At 35.7% G+C, this 24474-nt stretch overlaps 2 protein-coding genes across 8 annotated transcripts in view; one reads left to right on the forward strand and one right to left on the reverse strand.

Moving 5' to 3' along the window:
• The window catches only part of LOC129256982 (myotubularin-related protein 14-like), a 65284-nt gene that overhangs the window by 14646 nt on the left and 26164 nt on the right, over positions 1 to 24474 (forward strand). For 5 of the 7 annotated variants that reach the window (XM_064097375.1, XM_064097374.1, XM_064097376.1 and 2 more), the window contains 5 exons: positions 13235 to 13367; positions 14850 to 14906; positions 16076 to 16173; positions 20965 to 21079; positions 22589 to 22664. In XM_064097375.1, coding sequence (XP_063953445.1) covers positions 13263 to 13367; positions 14850 to 14906; positions 16076 to 16173; positions 20965 to 21079; positions 22589 to 22664 — 451 coding nt within the window. In that variant the 5' untranslated portion in view covers positions 13235 to 13262. Of the gene's footprint in view, positions 1 to 13212; positions 13368 to 14849; positions 14907 to 16075; positions 16174 to 18098; positions 18181 to 20964; positions 21080 to 22588; positions 22665 to 24474 lie in introns of those variants that run through there. The other 2 variants (XM_054895216.2, XM_064097378.1) reach the window with 2 other exon arrangements.
• LOC135153443 (uncharacterized) lies at positions 6042 to 8967 on the reverse strand. The gene has a single exon (XM_064096020.1). The coding sequence runs from the start codon at positions 8965 to 8967 to the stop codon at positions 7801 to 7803; it is 1167 nt and encodes a 388-aa protein (XP_063952090.1). The 3' UTR covers positions 6042 to 7800.

Here is a 24474-nt window from a genome sequence, read left to right on the forward strand (position 1 = left end):
ATTGCTCTTAGAGTCTTACTAGCGGGGAGGAATATCTTCCTCCCGGCATATATCCTTCTTCTCCTCTGTTTTGCGAGTTAAGATATGCACTGTCGCTAAATTGTTTGTAATCAAATCTGATCTTTCCAAGGGAAGTATTCAATATAACTTAGAAAATAACCTTTTCTCGGGACCATTTTCTTTTCAAAAAAATTGAAAAAAATGCTTTAGCTTCCGCGCTTTGCGTGGGGTTAATATTATTTTAATTTCCTCCCATTTTATCCCTTTTTTGTTCATTTTACAATCACTTTTGAAAATAAGGTTCAAAATCACAATATAGTCAAATGAATTGGAGCTGATGTAGGTACTAGAGACAAGGGAGGCGGCTCCTTTTTATTTCAATTTATGAAACACCGAAAGCTTCGCACTTCGCGCGGGAGGGGGAAACTCCCCCTCCCTGCACCCACCCCCTATGGAGCGCGCTTCGCGCGCTCTGTAAGTGTTGGCACGCTTCGCGTGCATTTACCGCCCCCTCCAAAATGAAATCCTGGCTACGCGGTTGGCCTTGAGTCAAGCCGGACTCCATGTCCATGATGATATTTTTTAATATTTTGACCCCGGGGGGCCACTTCCATTGACGAGTGGATACCATGCGCGACCATGAGGTCTCGAAAAGCACCCTAATTTGCCTAAACACGTATTTTCCATATTCTGAAAATGCACCCCTTAACATAAATAACAAGTATTGGCGTGTGAAACCCTACCCTTAGGCCTTAACAAGTATTGGAAACAAAACGATACTCTTGGCAAGTAGTCCCTGAAATGAACCCCTAAACAAGTATTTTATTGTTATGTCACGGGTCCGTCGGTCGTCGGTTTTTCCTTTACACATTTGGTTTGGTACGGCCCCACACCTCGCGCAAATCAGACTCTAAACACGTAATGTTTGGGGCAAAAAGGACATCCTTTATAAAAGTTAAAACATTTTAATTTTGTTTTATCATCCCCGCAAATTTGACCCTTAACACGTAGCTTTCCTAGCGATGTTGTTGTTGTTGTTGTTGTTCGTTGTGGGTCGTTTCCACACCCAAATGATCTCCTCGGTATACTCTCAGTGTGTTTGTCACAAGGTTGATGAGCTGCTAGGTACTATTTGCTTAGATACTGCATTACTGGTGCTAGAAGTTGGCATTGGTGCTTTTGATGAAGCGAGCCAAAGAAATCCTAGCGAAATTTTTTCATTATTTTTGTGTTTTTGACACCCTTAAATTATCACGTTACGTACGTAACGTGCCCTATCTTGAAAAAGACATCCTTTTTACGTGTTTTTTTGGTCGCGCATGGTATCCACTCGTCAATGTAAGTGGCCCCCCCGGATTTTGACATATACTTGATCACGGAATGGAGCCTTGAACCGCCTCCCATGTATAAGAGACACATCAAAACAAAGATGGATTTCCCTAGGAAATCCATCCTTGTAGATGGAAATCATGTAAATGTTTGTAATTTTATTTATTTTTACACCTTCATACGCCTATAAAATGCGTATGAAGCTTTAACAAATTTGTTAATAAAAAGGTGACAAATTGAAGGTTTCTTACCAGACCGATCTCGTGTAAATCCCTTGATCCGTTTGTCAACAAAGCAAATACAATAGGTCTGACCCTTGAACCGCTTCGTTATGACATACCTTTGATTAGCGATGTTACAAAATGCCGTTTTGAAGAACAATTTATAGATAAAAATTATTATTCAACAAATACTAAAATTTAATATGTGATTATAAATAATTATTACGTGATTATAAATGATTATTATTATGGCAAGTTCCCCCGAGTCTGCGCAGTCCCCCTTGTCTGCGCGCACGCGTATCTGTGCGATTCTAGTAAAAGAAGATACGCAACGAGCACGAGCTCTACACATGCAATACATAGACAGGTATTCATAAAAAAATCCGACTCAAAATGATGGAAAAATAATGAATTAAGGGCATTTCATGTGATGGCCTCAAAACGCAGCCTTTCTCATCAAAATCCCCAAATCGTGTGCAAAGTGAATGAGTGCGCAGACATGGGGTACCATTTTTTTTTTCAATCTGAAAATGACAGCCCGAGGTTTATTAAGAAAATCCTATATTTTCTTTCATTTTTTAATGAGAAATTTGGTACACTTACTAATGATAATATAAGGAACATTATTAACCGAAAGATTTTGTGAAATAAGAAGAAATTCATGTTAAATCTTAACTCAAATTGTTAGGTGCGCAGACTTGGGGCCCACCATCATATAATAATTATTTATAATCGTGTATTAAATGAGGTAGATAGATAGATAGGATTTATTGACTCTATTGACCCCCTCTCGGGGTATGAGAGTACAAACATAGAAACATATTTACAAAAGATACAAACATAATAAATGTGAACATAATAGTATATAAAAATATTCAGCCTATATTAAATACATAGTAAATACAACATGTAATGTACATGAATGATATAACACAGAGCATAAGAGTTTAATATGGATTGTATAGATTAAATTAAAAAAAAATTACTACATTTTGCTTTTTGACTGCTGAAAAAGGAAGAAAATGATAAAGATAAATCTATACCAAATGCAATCGGCTTACCACCTTTCTGAAAACTATGCTGGAAAATAGCCAATTTTGATGACAAACAGATCGGGATCAGCAGCCAGGTTCTTCTTTGATCACCGTCAGCTACAGCTGAGCGAACAGACGCGCCAGCGGATTGACTGGCGCGTTCGTGTGCTCAGCTCTAGCTGCGCTAACGACGATCGAGCGATTGAAGAAGAACCTGGCTGATCCTGTTCTGTTTGTCATCAAACAAGCCATGGAGTATGCTGTATACCATATAAACTTTCTGCAGAGCCCTCCTCTATTGAAGACTTTGCCACTGAAGCTGGTGCAGCATAGATTTTACACTGCATGTGGGGTGGTAGTCATCTATTGTTGTTGTTGTTGAATATGATGGCGCTCTTCAATCTCTCCAGATTATACGCGCCAGTCACTTTCGTAAGTAGGACGTCGTCGGCAAAGGAGATCCATACGACGTTAGACCATTGGTGACGATTATATGACATATTAATATAGATTAGTCACCCATCCACCTATTATATTAGTAGGTCCTACAAGATTAAACATCTTCGAGGAATAATACTTCAATACAAATAGAGAAATTAAATATCGCGCGTGCTAAATGATTGTTCGTGAAAAAGGGCACACCAGCTAACCAATCGGCTACAAGTTATATATTTATAGAATTTCTTAAAATATTCGTCAAATAACAATTCAAATGTGATATCACATACAATTACACGTCCTTCTTATTATTTTGTCTTGTCTTTTCTTAGTTTCTTATTAATACAATTTTTAAATCCTTCTTGTGTTTGAAAGAAAGAAAAAGAAAAAGAAAAAAAGAAAAAAAAAAAAGAAAAAAAAAAAAAAGGACACACACCTAACTGTAAAAACGGTTAGTGGCATATATAAAACATAGTAGTTCCCGTGTATAATCGGGATTAATTAACAATTGTTTAAGATTCGGGTCATTCATCTTAAGTTTATTAAACATAATGCGTCTCTCCTTTACATATTTTGAACAAAATAAAACATAATGTTCAATAGTCTCAAATTCTTTGCACACCTCACAGAGGCCGGAAGAGTGCTGTTTAATTTGAAACATATAATAGTTTAATTTGCACTTACCTACTGTGATTTGATGAAGGAGGCATTCCTCTTTCCGAGAAAAACCTTTTCTATATGCCTGCTTAAAAACATTATCATGAATAGCATATAAAAATCTACCATTTCTAGACGCATTCCAATCTGCTTGCCAGACACTTTTATAAAATGTCATGCGTGAGCATGTGAGTTCATTTATAATGTTTGGTAAAACGATGTCTACAAAAATTTTCGCGGCTCCTTTCTTGGCAGCTTTATCAACGATCTCATTGCCGTTGACATCACAATGTGAGGGAATCCATTCAAAATTAATACAGATATCTTTCATACTGAGTTTATGAATTTTAAATAAAATTTCATTAACAATGGTGCATTTTATGAAATATGAATCAATCACATTCAGCGCTGACAAAGAGTCGCAAAAAATTACAACTGAACATGGTTTATCAAAGGATTCTAACCACTCAAGTGCCATTAAAATGGCCAGGAGTTCCGCTCTCATGATACTTACATTGGATAACCTGAAATACTTTTTTATTTTATATTGAGGAACATAAAATGCTGCCCCCGTTCTAAAATTTTCCTGTTTGGATCCATCAGTATATATATGTAAATAACCATTCCACACAATTCCAATTCTTTCTAGAACGATAGCTTTCATCTCGGCCGTTAGCATATCCTTTTTTCTAATTATACGATGAGCACAAAACGACACAGGGGGGCGGGACAAACGCCATTCCGGGATTCTTGTTAATAAGTTGTCTTGCTTCTCTACAAGTACCTCATCACTACAGGCTCGAAGTTTGAAAGGTCTTTCCCCTTCCTTCCATTCGTGTCTGTTCGTATGTTCAATGAAAATTTCTCTACTTGGATGGCATAAAGTGCTAAACAACAAATAATATCTAAATTTATCATTAAATAGTTTTCTCCGAAGATACAACGGTAATTCACCAGTCAAAACTTGTAAAGACTCTAATGATACATTGTATATCATTCCTGTAATGATTTTCAAAGCTCTATATTGTATAGAGTCAAGCTTTTTCTTATGAGATGCACAGGCAGAATCATACATTTCACTTCCATAGTCTAAAACAGATAAAATAAGACCTTTGTATATCATCATCAAAATTTCATACCTATTCCCCCAGGACGTACCCGAAACGCAACGTAATAAATTTAATCTTTTCTTACATTTATCAATAATCGCATTAATGTGGCTAGACCAAGTTAGTTTTGAGTCTAACCACATACCAAGAAATTTGAACTGCTCACAATGAGGCAAAACATGCCCATTTATTTTCAAAGTAATATCTTTCTTTTGTTTATTGGTAAAAACTAAAACTACAGACTTTGTGTGAGAAATATTTAATTTCCATCTCCAGCACCAGATTTCGATTTCATGGAGGGCTTCTTGCAGCTTTTGGCGAACCAGATCTAAGTTTGAGCTAGTAAACCAAATCGCGATATCATCTGCATAACATGATAGCTTTACTCCACTTTCTTTAATCTTTAAGTCATTTAACATCAATGTAAAAATGACAGGACTTAAAGGAGAATGAAACCCTTGAAACCAGCTGAATCCATATCAAGGAGAAAAATCAAAGAAACATATTGTTGAAAGTTTGAGGAAGATTGAATGAATAATAAGAAAGTTATGAGCATTTGAATATTGAGATCACTAATGCCATGTAGATCCTCCCATTGGCAATGCGACCAAGATCTGTGATGTCACACACGTACAACTCCCTCATTACTTTAGTACTTATTTCACTTATATTCTCACTTTTATAGAGTCTATCACAAGGTGAGGTGTTCTCTTTATGAGAGGACAAGTACAGAGGTTTCACAACATTATATAATTGATGAATCTTTTGTCATATGGTTAGAATGAGCAAAACGAGATATTTTGGGGTATATTTTCAGTGTCCAAAAGGGGAGAGTTGTTCATCTGTGACATCACAGATCTTGGTCGCATTGCCAATGGGAGGATCTCCATAGCATTAGTGATCTCGACATTCAAATGCTCATAACTCTTCTCTTGCTAGTCCTATTTTACTCAAACTTTTGTTGATCTTATTCTTTGATTTTTCTGCTTTCACAAAAGCTAACTTGCTCCAAGAGTTTCATTCTCCTTTAATGAGCTCCCTTGCGGGATTCCGTGCTCTAATACATAGTTGTCTGACATACTATTGTTAACTTTCACGTTACAATATCTATTTCTTAAGAAAGCTCTAATAAAGAAAAATAATTTTCCACTAATATCTAACATTGACAATTTTTTCAAGAGACCTCCTTTCCATAACGAATCATACGCCTTTTCCAGGTCTAGAAAAACTGCCACTGTATATTTTTTCTCCTTCAATGCTAAATGAACATCTGTTTCAATCCTGACTAAATGATCTTTGACGCTACGATATTTGCGGAATCCTGATTGAAGTGGGTTTAACTTCTTCTTATTATCTAAAAACCAATTCAGACGGTTTTTAATCATTTTCTCCATGACTTTAAACAGGGTTGATAATAAAGAAATTGGTCTATAGGACGACACTAAACTAGGATCCTTTCCAGGTTTCAAAATAGGTATTTGAACAACTTCATACCACTGACAAGGGAAATGTGAAGTTTTCCATATGTCGTTGTACAGATCTAATATGACATCAAGCGCTATTTGGGGTAAGTTTTTTAACAGAATCGCATGAATATCATCCTTACCTGGCGCTGAGTTTTTCAAATCTTGTAAAACATTCTTCATTTCATTCATGTTAAAATCGTCATTAATGCAGTCATCATTCGACATTTCTTTACATAAATTATCTTCATTTTCACCATCATCATGATCATTATTATAAAAAGATCTGTCAATAGACTTGAAAAAACGGGCGACCGCATTAGCCTTATCTTTAGATTCACTAATGATATTGCCGTCAATGATTAAATTGTGAAAAATATGAGTGTTCATTGCGCTATCTCTCATTCCTTTTACTTGTTTCCATACTTTTCCGATATCTGTAAATCTATTCATTTTACCGCAGTATTTAGACCAATAGTCATATCGTGCTCGCCGTTGCACCTTCTGAGCAAATGCTTTCTTTTTCAAGTATAGTTGAACATCATTTTTATCATAATATCTTCGTAATCTGTTTTTAATATGATTTCTCTCCGCCACCGCTTTTTGACATGCTTCGTTCCACCAGGGAGTTATTTTACCTCTGTTTTCTCCTCCTATTCGCACTCGACGAATACACCTCTTCGAAGCATTCAAGATTACCTTAACTATTATATCATATCGTCCTTGAATATCCAAATTACATGCCGAGTAATGTCTCTTGTAATTTAGATTAAGTAATTCATTTGTAATTGCTTTTCTATACTCTTCCCAGTTTACGTTTCTAAAACTCCATCTAATACCTATAGTTGCGTTTTCTTTAATATTTACGTTATTTGTCTGTATTAATTTGATCACGATTGCATTGTGGTCGCTGCCAAAGTTATTGGTCAATACTTGCCACTCCATACTACAAGCTAGTTCCTTGGAGACTATAGATAAATCCAACATGGAATAAGAACCAAAGTGCGGGTCTAGTCTTGTTGGTGATCCGTCATTGAGTAATGCTAGATCATTAACCTCCATGAAAGATTCAACAGTTCTTCCGTTGGAATCGAGCTTGCTGCTCCCCCATAGAGGATTGTGGCTATTAAAGTCACCTAAAATAATAAGCTCCCCTGGCACATTTCTAATCATGAAGTTTAATTCTTCTAGTTCAATCTTTTTACAGGGATTATAATAATTGATAATGGAAATAATGCCTTTCTTTGAAAAAATATCTACCCTTTGATATTCGATTAACTCTTGAACTTTCATAACCTGGAAAGCGATGTCCTTTTTAAAATACATAGCCAGACCACCTCTCCTACCATCCTGTCTGTTTCTACAAACACAAAAATAATTAGGAATGAACGATACATTAAAATCATTAACCATGTTTCCTGAATACAAATAATGTCTGGGTTGGAACCCAATAAATTATTATCAAAAAGAGAAGTTAGAAAGTCCGACCCATGCGAAACCATGCCTTGAGCATTCCACTGGACTATTACTAGATCAGAGACAGACTGTTTTATTTAAGGTGGCACTTGACCATTTCCAATGTTATGTCTGTCTTTAAGAAATTACGACTAGCATGTACAACAGATTCCAAAAACTGATCATCGTTTTCAGACTGTGGTAACTTACGTATCACAAATAGAATAAACATAATGAAATCCAGGGGTGCTACACTCATTAATGTGTTGACAGTATCTTTCTTTTGGTTATTCGACTCAGTTCCTTGCCCTGACTCCTTATCTCTTTCCCGCCTTCCTTCATTGTTCCTTTGTACTCGGATTGGGCGCGGAATCTTTGATTGTTGGATTGATTCGTGGTCAGATGCCATTGAATTTGAAATGGGACCAACATTCTTTAGTTTCCTTTGAGTGTTTTCTTTAGTGTCGCTAGTTCTAATGGTCTTACTTTCCTCTTCCACTATTTCATTTTTTTGAGTGCGATACACCCTAGTCGCTTGTGCGTATGTAATGTTTTCCTTCAATTTAACCTTTTGTATTTGTTTTGCCTCTATGTAAATTTTGCAACCTTGATACGCCGCCGAGTGTTTATCTCCACATCTAAAGCATTTTCGATTTTCCTTTTGTGGGCACTCTTCAAAATCATGTTCCCCTCCACATCTCACACAGCGCAATTTACCCTTGCAGTTTTCCTTCATGTTCCCAAAAAGTTGACATTTGTGACACCTTGGCACCGGTGGACTAAAGTTGTCCACACGTTTAAGCTCATACAGAAAGTTCACTGTCTCGGGTTTATTCTTGCCTTTGAAGGTGATGAGAACTGATGGGGTTGGTACTATTTCACCATCGATCTTCTTCATAAAACGCTTAGCATGAATTACCTTCTGATCTTTCAATACTTCTGCAATTTCCTCATTACTTATCTGTGTATCTATTCTATGAATAACACCTTTCGTTGTAAAATCATGATTATCTTCATAACGCGTTGCTTTAACGTCTATACCAGCAAGCTTGGTTAGTTCCAACAATTTCATGACTTGTATGTCATTCTCACATTTCAAAATCATCATATTTTTCACTTTCTCTTTCCCATTCAGATTGCCTACCAGATTATGAATTTCTTTGAACACTTGTACTGGGTTTGCTCTGCAAATATTCTTATTTTTAAGGCCAACAATGACTACCCTCCTGCTTGAATGCGTGGGAGTAGAGAATTTAGGCATTTTACTGTTCTTCGTATTTAGAGTACTATCGCTATTGCTCCTAACCCTTGCCCTTTTCTTAGCCGATCGGATAGAATTTCTATTGATCGCCGTTTTCCAAGAACAATTCGATTCATCATAACTGTCCTCATCATGGACAGTATGATCATCGGAAGATACCACTTATTCATCTGGCGCTTGCCTAAATCTATTACTCGCTGCTGCTAAATAATCCTCTTCGCCCGAGGATATCGAAAGGTTATTCGCCATAATTACTTATTTTACAAGAACATAATAATCTGTAGGCCTATTGATAAATTGAAATTAGTCTCTTACCCGGTAACGTAGTGTTAATAAGGTGAGTATGAATGAAAATGAGTGCATGTCACCATGGGAACGGCTATATGGTAACCCAAGCCTCCAACTCCGCTCACTACGGCAACTGGACTGTTCAATCCTCGATCTACTACAACTGGAGATCAATCAGAAATCAATTCCATTCAACAGAAAAGGGGGAGCAGGCCGATGGACTGGAGGTGGCTAGGAAGCGGCACAGATGCCGGTGAGGAGCCGGGTGTAGCCGACTTGAATTTCCCGCCAAAACGTCTATGTGAAAACAACACTGCTGCAGAGCTCCTGTCAAAAGCGTCCGCTCTGCTCTGCTCTGCTCTGCTCTAAGTTATGAAACAGGCGTAACATCTTTGTACCACTTCTAACTTTCTGATGTTCTCTTGTGTGGATGGGTCCCAAACTACCGCAGGGCAATTCCACAGGTTGATGGACATGAGCTTAACAATTCAAATTCAATATTTTCTTGAATTTTTTAATACTTTAAGTCCTTCATGCTTGATAGTTTCAGGAACAAGAAATAAAAAGTTCATTTTCATATGTATACTTTGGAAAAAAATGGTCAAAAGTTGTGTCTTCCATTCTGTACCAAAATACAAGAAAAATAGTGAAAAATGAAATATGCCTTATTACCATTTTGTTATTGCAACAACATACCACTTTATATATTTCTGAAGTTTAGAAGAGTCAAATTACCTAAAATACACAACAGCTTTTCAAGTAAATTTGTAGTACTCATTCAAAAATGAATATTGCAACTTGCTCAGGTGATGTAACGTGAGTAACCGAAAAAAATGACTTTGTTTTCTAAGAGAAAAATTCTTCACAGTTAATTGGTGGGATTTTAAATTCTCTTCCTTCAAACAATCTTTGACACAGTGATGACTAACAAAATCATTAAAAAGTACAATTTTTTATAAAAATGATGAAGAAAAACTGTAATGTGAGTAACTTTGTAACGTGAGTAACCATCATGTAATGTGAGTAACCTGTAAAAATTATGCAGTTAGGTAACATTTTCTGTGGGATGTCAAGTTTTAAGTCTCATGGTGAGTTGTGAAGTTATTTTTGATTAATTAAAAGCAAAATGAGGGTACACCTCTTAGATGTGACTCTTTGTTCATCAAAATATCAGTGGTCATACAATAACACAAAAAATTGAATATTAGTAGAAGTATTCACAATGCGAGAGTGCATTAGTAAGACTTGGTTTCAATTAACCAAACTTTAAAGAGTGTTCGAACAACACATTGAATGTCCTTACCTGTAACCCTATCTAGGCTGGGGTATTTTGGGAGTTAATATGGCCCAAGGGGGGGGGGGGGCCTCCTAGGCCCCCCTTGAGATCTCGGCCTTTGGCCGCCCGATCACGCCGAAAATTTGCACGCAGGTTGTCTTGGACATAATCTACAATACTGTCAGTAATTTATTTCATGTAAATTGGTATGAATCAATTATGCTAATTTATGCATAATTAGTAAGCAAAATCATACTTTTCCCTCTTACTCCCTAATAAAGCTCCAATTGTTCCAATTTTTTGTATAAAATCTCTTTTTGATGTTCCTAGCAATGAATTTTACACACATTATTGAATTTTTAATGACATTTGTGTTGTTAACCATACATGGACAAAATGTAATGTGAGTAACCGTAACGTGAGTAACCATATTATCTGCACCCCAAGTAAAAACCATGTGTTCTTTATTTTTTTAATTATGTACAAAGTTTGTCTCCCTAATATACTTCTTTGAAATGGATATAATCAACTTTCATAAAAGCCTTGTATGAGGAGACTTTTCACTTATGTCGACTTTTCATTTTATGCATGTCTAAATCATGTAACGTGAGTAACCGACACATTCCAAAGATTTGCCAGGAGCATAATAAAATTTCCCAAGTTTTGTTTTTATACAAAGGATAGTCAGACTGTGTACTTTGTTGTGATAAAGAGATGTTTAGTTCCTATCAATAATAATGGAGTTACAGCTCCAAGTATGAGTCAAGGTGTCTCCAAATGTAACGTGAGTAACCGTGGAATAGCCCCGCAGCATACTCCAATACAGGGAGTATCAGAGTCTTGTACAGCAACACCTTTGTCTTTGATGGACAGGCCCTCATGTCCTCTGCAGAAAGCCCCGTACAGAGCTAGCCTTCTTGGTTGTTATATCCACATGATGATTCAATTTCAAGTTGCTCTGCAGATTAACTTGCAGATACACACGTATGTACTTGGTGGAGTGTTACCTGTAAGTGCTCCCCATGATTGTCATAAGGAAAAGACACTATCTTAAGAATTTTCTCTCTTTGAAGACAAAAAAAAACTGGATTCAGGTCTTTTTTAAGAGTAAGAAATTACCAAAAAAATTATGTCAAGACCTGTATTCTAAGAAAAATGTAAATTAATCATGAACTTGGGGGAATATGCTCCCTGCACAGAGTGGATGATAGACTTCAGTCTGTCAGTCAGACCGCAGGTCCCTATGCCAATGAGCAAAAAGGCCAGATTCATCCAAATCGTCTCGTGGCTGAATCCTCCTCCTTGCAAAATCTCGTGATTCGTGAGATTTTCTTTCTCTAAGAATTTACCTGTTTTATCTCAAGTTAAATGAAATATTATTGCACCATCAGATAGAGTAAATGTTACTCTTTCATATTGGTCATTTATTTTGTATACAATATTTTGTTAAATAAGTAAATTTCTGGCCTGAAAATGTGACTCAAAACTGAATTTTCTTCCTCTGCTTTCTTTTGCAAATTGTGCAAAACTTTTTATTTTGAGCCTCAATGATATCTATATCACCATAAAGCTGAACTTCTGTACTTTCTCACAATGCCACTCTTGATATGCGGCACCTTTTAATCGGGTCAAGATCACACTTTTCCCACCAAGGTACAAGACGAGATTTCTGAAATGTTGTACTTGCATGAAATCCAGAGTTCTGATTGGCTGGATAAGGTTCACAGAACAACAGGCGCGGTGTATTTGAGGAGATTACCACATGGGAAGTGTGACCTTCCCATGAACCCAGGCACTGGAACCGTTGGAATTTGCCAGTGTGTGGTCTCTTTGACCAATCAGAGTGCAGTATTCTTGTTTTCAAGCTGCTTTATGTACTTGGCAAATGAAAAGTGTGATCTTGACCCGATTAAACCAATTCTTATTTTAGAACCTATATCATTTTAAAGCATACATATTCAGCTTTATCATGATTTAAAAATCATTTGGGCTCAAACAAAAATAAAGTGTGAAAATAGCAGCTTTTGTCAGGTGAAAATATTATTATTTTGTAGCATATTTTAGATCAAAATTTTAACCTATATTACAAAATCTTTGAATAAATTCAAACACACGACCTGAAAGAATGATTCTTCTTCTTTACAATGATACCAAATTCATGAAATTCGATGCACAATTAGAGCAGCAATGACTGAATGAAAAGAGGTGTTTTGGTCCGCATCAAGCTCATTAAATATGCAAAACATCTCAAGTCATGAATATCACTTGGATGAAAGAAGCCACTTTCTTGGGACCTGCCATCTGACTGTGTGGAGGAAGTGAAGTGAAGCAAGATGGAACAACCAAAGAAAAGAGATTGAAGCTTTTGGTCCAATGTGGCAGATTTAGGCAATCGGTTGTATGTATATTGTAATTTTGAATTTTCTAAGTAAACATTGGATTATATAATTGAAAAGCCTGCCATCAGCTGTAAGCTTTTTTTCAGCAAGATGCTGTTACCTGTTTCTTAAAGGGTTTTTAAATGGGAACATAAGGATCTTGCAATTTTCGACAGACTCAGATAATAATAAAATCATTGAGATCGAAGTCCTGAGTGTGTGAGTAACGGTATTGAAAAGGACAGAGACTGACTGATTCTCAGCGACTGAATGAGACAGGAGCAATATTCTAATATAATTCTGTATCTGGTGTTCTATTTTACAGCATACACAGCATTGATAAGAAAAAAAAGATGGGGGAAAGTCAAGGAGCAGCAGTTGTGAACGAGACTGACTTGCGTCAAATATTGGATCACTTCTCTAAGACTCAATACAGAGCTCGTGATGGCAGTAGCAAAGTAGGTTTACAAAGCCAGATTTCTAACATTAAAGAGGAAGTCCACCACAACAAAAGTTGGTTTGAATGAAAAGGGAACATCTTGAACTAGCATTGCTTAAAACTATATGATTCAGTCAAGTTGGTCCCTATTGTCAAATCTGTAAAAAATGTAATAATGTATAATTCAATTTCAAACAAATAAAAAACAAAAGAAAAAGTGAGTGACGGACATCATTGACAGTCTCATTTGCATGTCACTGAGTTGTGCATAATCACTGTTTTGTGAAAAATAAGCAAAACTTTAAAATGTCATAACTTTATTTTACATCCGATTTTGATGAAATTTTCAGCGTTATGCTAGTTTGATTTTTCTCTATTTATTCAAATCAACATTTTTCAGGGGTGGACTTGACCTCTAAATAACAACAGCTTGAACAACATGCAATACCAATTCAATTCTTGTTTGAGAGGAATAAATTGTTTTATTGATACGTTATGAGGATTATTTCTATATTTCATATTTATACAGCATAATAAACATAAAAGAAATGGTAAGTGGGTGATTTCATACTAACCAGGATTAGAATATCATAAGGGCTAAACCAGCATGTACATGTATAAGTTGTTGGTTAGCGTTTAGGATGAAGGAACACATTTTGATAACTAAAAATTACCGAGTTATTCATACCTACTTATGGAGGAAAATAGAATTCTAAAGGTCTCCAATTATTAAATCTGATTATTGAACAATTGCAGTCCTGTTGTAAATTCAACAGTTCTTATAATGTCTATTTGCTCTCTCTGTTAGATCTTTAACCAAGTCAATGATTTAGAGGATCCATTTAAATGTATCAAATCATAACAATGGAAATATGAGCTGTTTGAAAAAGATACCTTACGTTATATATCAAACTTAAGTCTTTTTAAATTGTAAGCTTTTAACATCTTTCTCTTGATGATAATGTGGAATTCTTAAACAATGTACACAAGTGTTTCATTCAATTTTATTCAGTTTCAATCATATAAACTATCCATACATATTTTACATGTATACAATATATACAATATATGCATGTATATTTAATTTTTACTTGGCATATTAAACATTTAATACTAACAGTGTTTATCTCTATGTTCATGTATTTAATGAAATCACAACTAATTGAGTTGGAATAGCAATAAGTTGAAAATCCAGATATGTTGGTAAAAGTTGGTTTATGATAGACTGATTGAAAATGAAATAGAGCAAGAATTCATTTTGAAAATTTTATTTTTATCTTTTATGTACTAATATTACGATACAGACATCTATTTTATCCACTATGGGGCTATCCTAGAGCTTTTGTCTTTAATCTGTAAAATTCAGTTTATGTAGTGTGTGCCTTATGTGTGTGCCTTGTGTGCCTTACTTGAGATATATTCTAATGAAAAATATATACATATGATTTTTTTTTTGTGTGTTTCATAATTTTTCTTTGTATGTTCTCTTATTTTGATACAGGTTGAAGGATTTGAGAGGAAATGTTTGGCTTTATTTGCAAAGGATTACAAATACTCAGTAAGTTGATAAGCATTGCCTTGGTCTTGCTCTATTGCATGTGAATAGTGGTAGAGATTGACATTTTATACATTTTGATTCTCTGTGAATAACATGAAGATGATTAAAAAAATTAAACCTATGTATGCAAGGAAAATAGTTCTTTAAACTTCAAAAAAAAGTTTATTCGAGAGAAGTTCAAGCATACAAACATGATAAAGATGGTATTTCTGCAAATTTCAAGCACTTTCATTGTTTGTACATGTACACCAACCACCCCCCCCCCCCCACACACACACTCACTTCACTCTCTTCAGTCTCATTATATCATTGGTTTTACTGAGATAATATCTGGCTCTAAGAGACCTAAAGTCTTGTGATGGGCTCATCGGCAAGCTTTAGGAAATGCCAGTTGTAATGAATAGTATCCTAGAACAGAAGATTATTTATGTTTTTGCATATTACATTTGTTTTTGCAGTTTGACATTGCATACATGTACAGTGAGTGTATTACCAACCGGGCTTTTATTACCGAACGCGCGCATCATACGTGCCAGAAAATAATTTCATAAGTTTGCAACATCCTTCCAAAGGGAACTTGAATAGAAAAATGATGAAAAATGGTCAAAAACATATTTTCAAAGTGTTATATTCTCAAAATCATGAAATATGGTCAAAATAGCTCATTAGTGATTTTGTTGTTTTCTCAACTTTTCCCATAGAAAACACACATTCGGTAATATGATACCTTTTTGAAGTGACCAAAATATTTCACATGCAAAAAGGGGTCCGATTGGAAGCTGATATCGTAAAAAAGAAAAACAATTTTGGCAAAACTTTTACGTATTTATATTTTGTAGGTATTTGTGTATTTATAGAAAGTTTGGTGAATTTTATTAGAATATTGTGTTTGATATGATTGAATTCATGAAAAGTGTTCAGTAATATGATCCACTACCATACATGATGTATGAGACCACTTTATTTCAGATTGTCATAAGATGAACTGACAGAAATGTATTGAAAAAAGTTGTTATTTCAAAATACATGTATATTATTAATTATACAGTAAAATAGGATACATTTTTCAAAGTTAATTACAGTAGTTTGTCTCTTTCAAAAATTATATTGTTTCTTATAAAGGATTTGGTTGTTTTTTTCTGATACATTTTCTTTTATTTAATTGAAAGGTAATCCTGAATTCCAATGGGGAGTTATGTGGTCACTACCCAGGCAAGCTAGTTGTACTAGAGTATATGCTTGGAACAGATGGGCTGCTGGGAGAAAGGTAATTCCTTCAAGTGTATCAAGCACTGATAACAAAATGTTCACAAAGTTTATTTAGGATATGGGATCAAATAGTTCCATGTCTGTGGTCATGATTATACCCCCACCAAACAAAGTTTGAAGGGGGTATAGGAGTGCAAGACATATATATAATGTGTATTTCAGAAATCATGCTGCCATGGTAACCATAACAACATATTATACTGTGAAAGTTTGAATTACTTCATCAATTTTCAATCAATTCTCATGAAATTTTTCTCACACATTGGTTTCGAGGTAAAGATGCACGAGACACATATTTTGTGTGTGTCGGAAATCAAGTTGCCATGGTAACAACATATATTTTCATAAATTAGGTAAAAATCTTGCGGTTTGTACTAATAAATTCATTAGTTCTCTACCAATTGTCATGAAATTTGGCTCCACATCGGTTTTGAGGTAAAGATGTGCAGGGTATATTTTTACATGTGTTTGAAATCATGTTGCCATGGTAACAGCATATTATATGTCCAAAAAATTAGGCGAAAATCTTGCATTTTGAACTTCTTCATCTTTAAAAAAAAAACAATTCTAATATTTAACTCAGAGACATTGGTCTTGGGGTAATAGTAGGCAAGACATATTTTTTCCATGTGGTGGAAACTGTTCCCACGGTAACAGCATACGGCGGGGGTATTAATCACCTTCAGTTATAGTTCTTCTTGAACCTGCAATGTAGGGGAGAGTAGGATAAATAAAGCCAACTTGTTTATAATTCCAATTATATCTTTTTAATGTAAAGCAGTAGAAACATGATTAGATGTCTATTACAAGATCTAGAGTAGACCAACATTATCCATTAGAAATGTTAGAACTAATCAGCCTAATTTGCATATTAATGAGCTATAAATATTTTTGTCGGGTGGCCTTATTTTCCCCATCAAAAAGGGGCAAATGAGGCTGCCTGATTGAAACCTATTTTATGTTGCTTTATTCAAAGTAAAAATAGTTCTGTTGGTTTGATACAATTACTAAACATTTACTAGTAACAATCATATTAAAATTTAGTTATTTATTAAAAGTCCCCATTTTAGGATTGATTTGTTAATCCTATCCAATATTATGGAAAAAGAGATTCTCAGATTGTGTTTTCTACTGTCACAGTTATATTATTGTGTATCTACGTATTGGTATTGGACACAAACATTATATATAATCAAGTGTGGTGATGTTTAAACTGCATTTTAAAGTTTTAATAGATGTAACCATATAGAGTTTTAATTATGTATTAATCCGGATGGCCTCACTTGCTCCATTGGACATGTCGAGTTATAGGCATCCAGTCAAGCCTTGAAATAAGCGGGCGCTGGGCGCAAATTCGCGCTCATAAAGCCATAAAGCCCCAAAATCATCAAAATTTTGACGACCGGGTACAAATATTTTCCAGGTAATTGCGCCCGCCGTGAGTGAGCAGTGAAGCCATATCATACATGTAATTTAAATATCTGAAAAGCCAAAATCAAGTAACTTTCAATTTACGATAAGCACAGTTTCAAATTGCCAATTGCGTCTTTTTTTCTGTACCATAAAAAGTGAGCTACGTTCGTCTTTTTTTTGGTTATACATGTGCGCGTGTGCTTCCGGTAGCGGTAATAGTTTTTCCATACTTCACCATGTGCAATTTCTAATGCACACATTTCCAGTTGGGATATCACAATTCTGTAATATAGTAATTCGAATTGCACAGGAGATAAATCCCTGTTCACAGCACATACGATGTGCGAGTCTTATCCTCTCAGTCGCCGACTTTGCTTGTCAAAACGGAGCCTTAATCCAAAATCACTTAGCTTATAGTTGTGAATTATAGCTTTTTAATTTCTTTCTTGGAGAGGGGTAAATACCAGACAATAAATCATCAAACAAGGCTCCATCTAAAAAAAAAAAATAGGAAGACGCCGTGCGCTTGAGTGTGGTGCTTGCATGCCGTTAGCTAGCCAGTTTGAGCTCATGTTCTCTGCCAGAGCTCTGGGTGAGAATTCTATCAGTAATGGCCTAAGTGATGGTGATTTTCCGTTTCAGATAGAGTTAAGATTTCATGTTAATTTTTGAAAACTGTCGAAAAACTTTATGATTTCTTCATTGTGATGAATATTTAAGTTATTAATGAATACATTTTCACCAAATTTAGACTCTCCCAGAATGAAAGGCATTTTCTGTGGCGATCTGCGTTTTCAAATAACTTGTGAAAAACTTAAAGGAGAATGAAACCCTTGAAACCTGCTGAATCCATATCAAAGAAAAAATTCAAAGAAACATATTGTTGAAAGTTTGAGGAAGATTGAATGAATAATAAGAAAGTTATGAGCATTTGAATATTGAGATCACTAATGCCATGTAGATCCTCCCATTGGCAACGCGACCAAGATCTGTGATGTCACACACGTACAACTCCCTCATTGCTTTAGTACTTATTTCACTTATATTCTCACTTATTATAGAATCTATCACAAGGTGAGGTGTTCTCTTTATGAGAGGACAAGTACAGAGGTTTCACAACATTATATCATTGATGAATCGTTTGTCATATGATTAGAATGAGCAAAAAGAGATGTTTTGGGGTATATTTTCAGTGTCCAAAAGGGGAGAGTTGTTCATCTGTGATATCATAGATCTTGGTTGCGTTGCCAATGGGAGGATCTCCATAGCATTAGTGATCTCGACATTCAAATGCTCATAACTCTTCTATTGCTAGTCCTATTTTACTCAAACTTTTGTTGATCTTATTCTTTGATTTTTCTGCTTTCACAAAAGCTAACTTGCTCCAAGAGTTTCATTCTCCTTTAAGGTACATGAACCTAACATAATTTATATTCAATCCAAGTGCACCTCACAGTTACAATCACACACAAACACTCGCCCACACCCGTGATTCTAACCATGAAAAAAAAAAACTTAAAAATTATTTATTTTTTTCTAAATTTATTATTATTTGATCTGAATTCTCACTTTCTCCATCTCTCTCTCTTTTTATTTTTTTTTATTTTATTCATTCATTTAGATTTTTTTTGGGGGGTTCATTGTTCGTGGTTCATTAAAGATGAAAAATAAATAAGCCCATGTGTGTGTGGTTGTAAAGGGGATGTGGAGTGAGGGTGTCAAAACACACTTAAACATTTAAATCGGATTTCTTAAATGTTTGAATAAGCCTATTACTTAGCATGCTATTCATGTACTAATTAAAAAATTGCAGGAGCTGCGCTTACTTTAAACAAATTTGCAGTGTGGTTCACCGTTGTATTATTTTTTTAAATTTTAAGTTTTTATTTTAAGTTCCTGTAAAAAGCCTGTGAGCCGGGGGCAATTTTTTTTGAAAAATTGCCCCTGGTCGGCAGCTTCTTATTTCAAGGCTTGCATCCAGTCAGAAAAAAAAAGAGGGAAAGTGGTGAAATTTACTACAGTTCTGGCATGCACAATAATACCTTACACAAGTAAACTCCAGGGGGGGGGGGCACTTACATATATTGGTGGTACGGGGAAGTGTCGCTTTGATGACCCCTTTTTTTCAGACCTAATTTTCAGTTCCATAGATACTCCAAATGACAAAGTTCAGTTCAGAAGCCGCCCAGCCCCGCTCGCAAGACCCCCATTACGAGACATTTCAGTTCCCCAGCCTAGCCAAAATTGTCAAACGCGAGCATTGCATGTGAGAGATGCACGTACAGCTTCACAATTCCCTATATATAACTAGTAGCCGCTCCATGCATGCATAGTGGATGGACAGCGCTATGGTGCAATGTACCTGCAGTGCCACCATCTCGTTCCGTAGACCCTGTTTTTCACACACTGCGGTATATATTTCATTCCCAAGACCCCGTATTTTACCCTTTTAGACCATCATTTCAGAGTTTCGTAAGGCACACCCCCATCAAAAAATAATTTGAATCCCCCACCCTCTGGAGTAAACTAAGATAAAAGTTTATATACATTACTGGTAGGTAGGTAAAGTACTTGCCTCTCTAAAGTGGCAATGCTACTTTCAAAATTTTGAATTTGAGGTGTTGCTGGGTTTGTGCTCCTTGTGGACATGTGTACTGGGCTGTGAGACATTCTCTATGCTCAAAATCTGTGCTAAGGGGCTCACAGGCCTAATTCATTTCCCATAGACTCGTGTGTTAAAGTGGCACTTAAAAAGAATTCATAAAAAATAAGGAGGAAAATCGAGGGTTGAATGTTTACTACCAGTGTATAGGATAAATGTCTGACATTCCATATCTGACCAGAAAAGGGTACCTCGACCGGCTCATTTTAAAAATAAATCCGCATTTATGAAGACTACACCTGCCGGGACCAAATTCATCACTTGAGAGAGTAAAATGACCCTAATTCTTCCGCCAGTAAAAGTATAGTTCCATAATAGTGATATATCTTTCCAATGTGGAAAAGGGAAGTTCAGTAGGTACCCTCCCTATAATCAGTGTTAGATTGTCAGTCATATTCATTCATTTTTGTCAATCAGCAATATCAAATTTAAAAATTGAGCAATGGGTTGGCTCGAATGAATATCTATGGCCTGCCAGTTGTGATTAGGCCCGTTCGACCTAAGGAACTGTCTCAAATACTACACAAACTAATCCATTTGACCCTACCATTCTTGAACAGTGAGCTAAAACTAACAGGTGGCCTTATTTAACCCATAGCCTTATTTACCCCACTCTCCCCTACACCATTTTTAGAAACTTTTGAAAATTCCATTAAGCATAACCAGATAATTCAAAGGATTCCTTGTTTAAGACATGTAATGACCTTATTACAGAGACCATGTGGAGAGTATGTATGATGTTGCCAAGCTGAGAGAGATGATGTGCCGCTCAAGATTTGCAAGGTGTAGGGAAAGATTTGTCATGCCAGTTATCCTTTGTGATGGCAAGGTAAGTTTGTTTTTAGTTTTCAAAAGGAATTATTTCTTGATATACAAGTTTCTTGTTATCATATTTTCCAATGTGTATTGATAAATATTTTTAAGGGTTTGGTACCTAATTGTTTTTAATTTTTGTTGTTGCTAGTCATCAGTGTAAATTCAACTAAATGGTCCAGGAGAAATTTGCTGCATATTTCTTTGCGATGTTTAGACTGTTTTTGGTGAATTCTTCCTACGCTTTTGCCATATGGTTTCCAATTTTGAAGCATCACAGTCACATTACAGTACACTAGCACCTTGCGCTGCCTGCGGCTGCATGCGATGTCGACCTCGAAGTCAAAAATTGGCCTGTCCGCTGCAACCAATAGATGGTGCACTGTATTGTGAATCCAAATTAGAAGCAGATGATTATATTTTTGACTTGATAATAATATGAGAAGTTTCTGATGAAGGAATTTTGAATATACTGCACACTACAAGTATTAATTTACTGTTAAGTTTATGATTTGCAAGCTTTCTTGATTTTTCTGAGTATTCACCATCTATGACATTTATATTTCAAGCTCCTTACTGAAAGTGAGAATTATACAACATATTCAAGAATAAGACATTTCTTTACAAAGGAAAATAAATGCTCAAAATTGATGCTTACATGTCAAAACTTTATTTGGATCAGTATATTGCCTGTTAGGTTTAGGAAAAATGCATATGAATTAAAGAGGTTCCAACTACATCAGTTTGTTTGTCAATAATGAATGCAAACCTACAAAATTTTATTCTGATCTAATAAGAAAGGGAGGTTGTCTCATAATTGCATTTCTAAGTAATTTATGTGTTTATGCATAAACTGTTGCTCAAAACAAAACTGATTGACTCTTAATTTTATGGCACCAAACCCTTTCATTTTAAAACTGCATTGTGAAAGTAAAACTAATTGATTAAGTGTGGCTCTGTCATAAATTATTAAAGATTTATTATTAAAGATTATTATAATTTAGTGCTTCAGATTATAGTCAAATACTTTTAGTGAAACCCTAAATCCCTGTCCTATCACGTTTGATGGTGTCATCAGGCCTTAAATTTCTATATTTTTATTAAAGACAAGCTCATTTTTCCAAAGGGCATGTTACTGTATAACTGCACACTTTGGAAAAGTTACAAGAGCACAAAATATATCCAAGGTAAATGAAAGCAGCATTGAGACAATTCAGTAGGGCATCCCAAGGTCAAGGACTTGATGGCCTTGGATTAAGTTAAGCTTTCTTTCATTACAAAATTTGAATAATGTGATGGTATTTATTAACACCTTCAGACTTTTCTTCTTTCTGGGGAGAAGTTAAGAAATGAGTGCTATAGTATCCTTTTTAGAAATTTTTTACTAACATGAATGTGAGGCGATATTAGGGAGAATTGAATTGAAATATGGACCTGCCGCGGAAATATTGCTTTTTCTGTATGCTTGAATAACATGCTCTTCTTACTTTGATAATAAATCCTTGTGATTTGTACATATTTGTAGCATATTTGCAGATCAGCCACTCTCTCTGGAGGGCCTGAAATATATGGGCGTTCAGGATTCAATTACTTTTTCTCAGGTACCAATTTTTGTATATGTACAAATGTAATGATAATGTGTGTATGAGGAGTGAGATTGTATTGTCAGAACATGAGAAGTAGAATCAGTACTTGGTCTATGTAAATGATTATTAATTGTGTTTCAACTAGATATACTACTAATTATAGGATGTCATTTATTTTACTGACTAGTTGATATCAGATATGTAGGTGAGCGTATCAGGACAACTACCCCCTGGACAATCACCCCCAGACAACTACCCCCCCCCCCGGACAATTACCCCCCCCCCCCCGGACAATTACCCCCCGAGGACAATTACCCCCCCCCCCGACAATTACCCCCCCGGACAATTACCCCCCGGACAATTACCCCCCGGACAATTACCCCCCAAGGACAACTACCCCCCGAGGACAACTACCCCCCGGACAATTACCCCCGGACAATTACCCCCCGGACAACTACCCCCCGGACAATTATCCCCCGGACAATTACCCCCTGGACAATTACCCCCCGGACAATAACCCCAGGACAATTACCCCCTGGACAATTACCCCCCCGGACAATTACTCCCCGGACAATTACCCCCCGGACAATTACCCCCAGACAATTACCCCCCGGACAACTACCCCCCGGACCACTACCCCCCGGACAATTACCCCTCCCCCTCCTCTCCGGCATCGTTGTTAGAATCAAGCGGGATCCATTGTAAGTCTTGGCCGGTGACACAGGTTTTCGAAATATTTTCTACTTCACCTTATCTTAATAACTTTCTCTTTCCTTTTCTCTTTTATATTTCCCTTTCTCTCTCATTTCTTTTCTTTTTCCTTTTTTCTTTACTTCAGAGCTTGCGCCTCCAAACCTCCCATTTGGTTACGCACATATGCATCAGATAATATGTAAAGCGTCCCTCATACTACCTTTTATTTTCAAGTTTTCATAGAACAATTGAACATTCATGAAAGGACACAATTACACATGATAATCACAAATGCTGAATATCTCTGATTCAAACTGATCTAATTTTTCTTATTGATTTTGGGTTTAATTTCAAGAAAAAGAAATCAGGAAAATAGATAAAACATTCAAAAGACACATTCATAGGTAGAAATAATGAAAGTCGATAACGCAACCATCAACACTAACACTGACAAGTATAAAACTGCTATTTAAAACAATTCAACAAACAAGAAGCTAAGAATTATGTAACAATTGGTGCACATTCCAGATTAAAACGTGACTTTATAACGTAATACAGTAAGTTTAATAACTTTAAAGCAAAGATATACACTACACACAAGAATACCATGTAATTTTACCATTAAGGGTGAAAGTAATTAGAAGGAAATTAAGTACTAAATTGCAAACGATATGACATAATCAAATACAGTGTGGACAATCATGATAGTGTTAAGCATATACAATTTGTTTATAGTATCAAACACTTATTTAAAAAATACAGGTCTTGTCAATTTGAAGAAGAAAGGATTATCTTAATTTCCCCGAACAACTACTCTCATGAATGGGTTAACAAAGAAACTATATTATTAAGAAAAATTCAAACACCAAACATACAACAACGAGCTAGACAGATTCAACTGCGTCCTCTGCATCTGTGACGTTTGACCAACGTCGTCCTGATTTTGAATTGTATATAGAATGGTTCAATGCATATAATAGGCAATATAATATGATACGAGGTCAGCATATAGATTTTCGTAAGTTGATATCTGCGATTACTGATCTTTGAACTAATGTACTCCGATCTCTTATGACTTTTTTTTTAGGTGACGCATACCATCCTAAACATTTAAGTTTACGTCACGAATTAT

This window comes from Lytechinus pictus, chromosome 3, assembly GCF_037042905.1.
Source record: "Lytechinus pictus isolate F3 Inbred chromosome 3, Lp3.0, whole genome shotgun sequence".
Classification (NCBI taxonomy): Eukaryota; Metazoa; Echinodermata; class Echinoidea; order Temnopleuroida; family Toxopneustidae; genus Lytechinus; species Lytechinus pictus.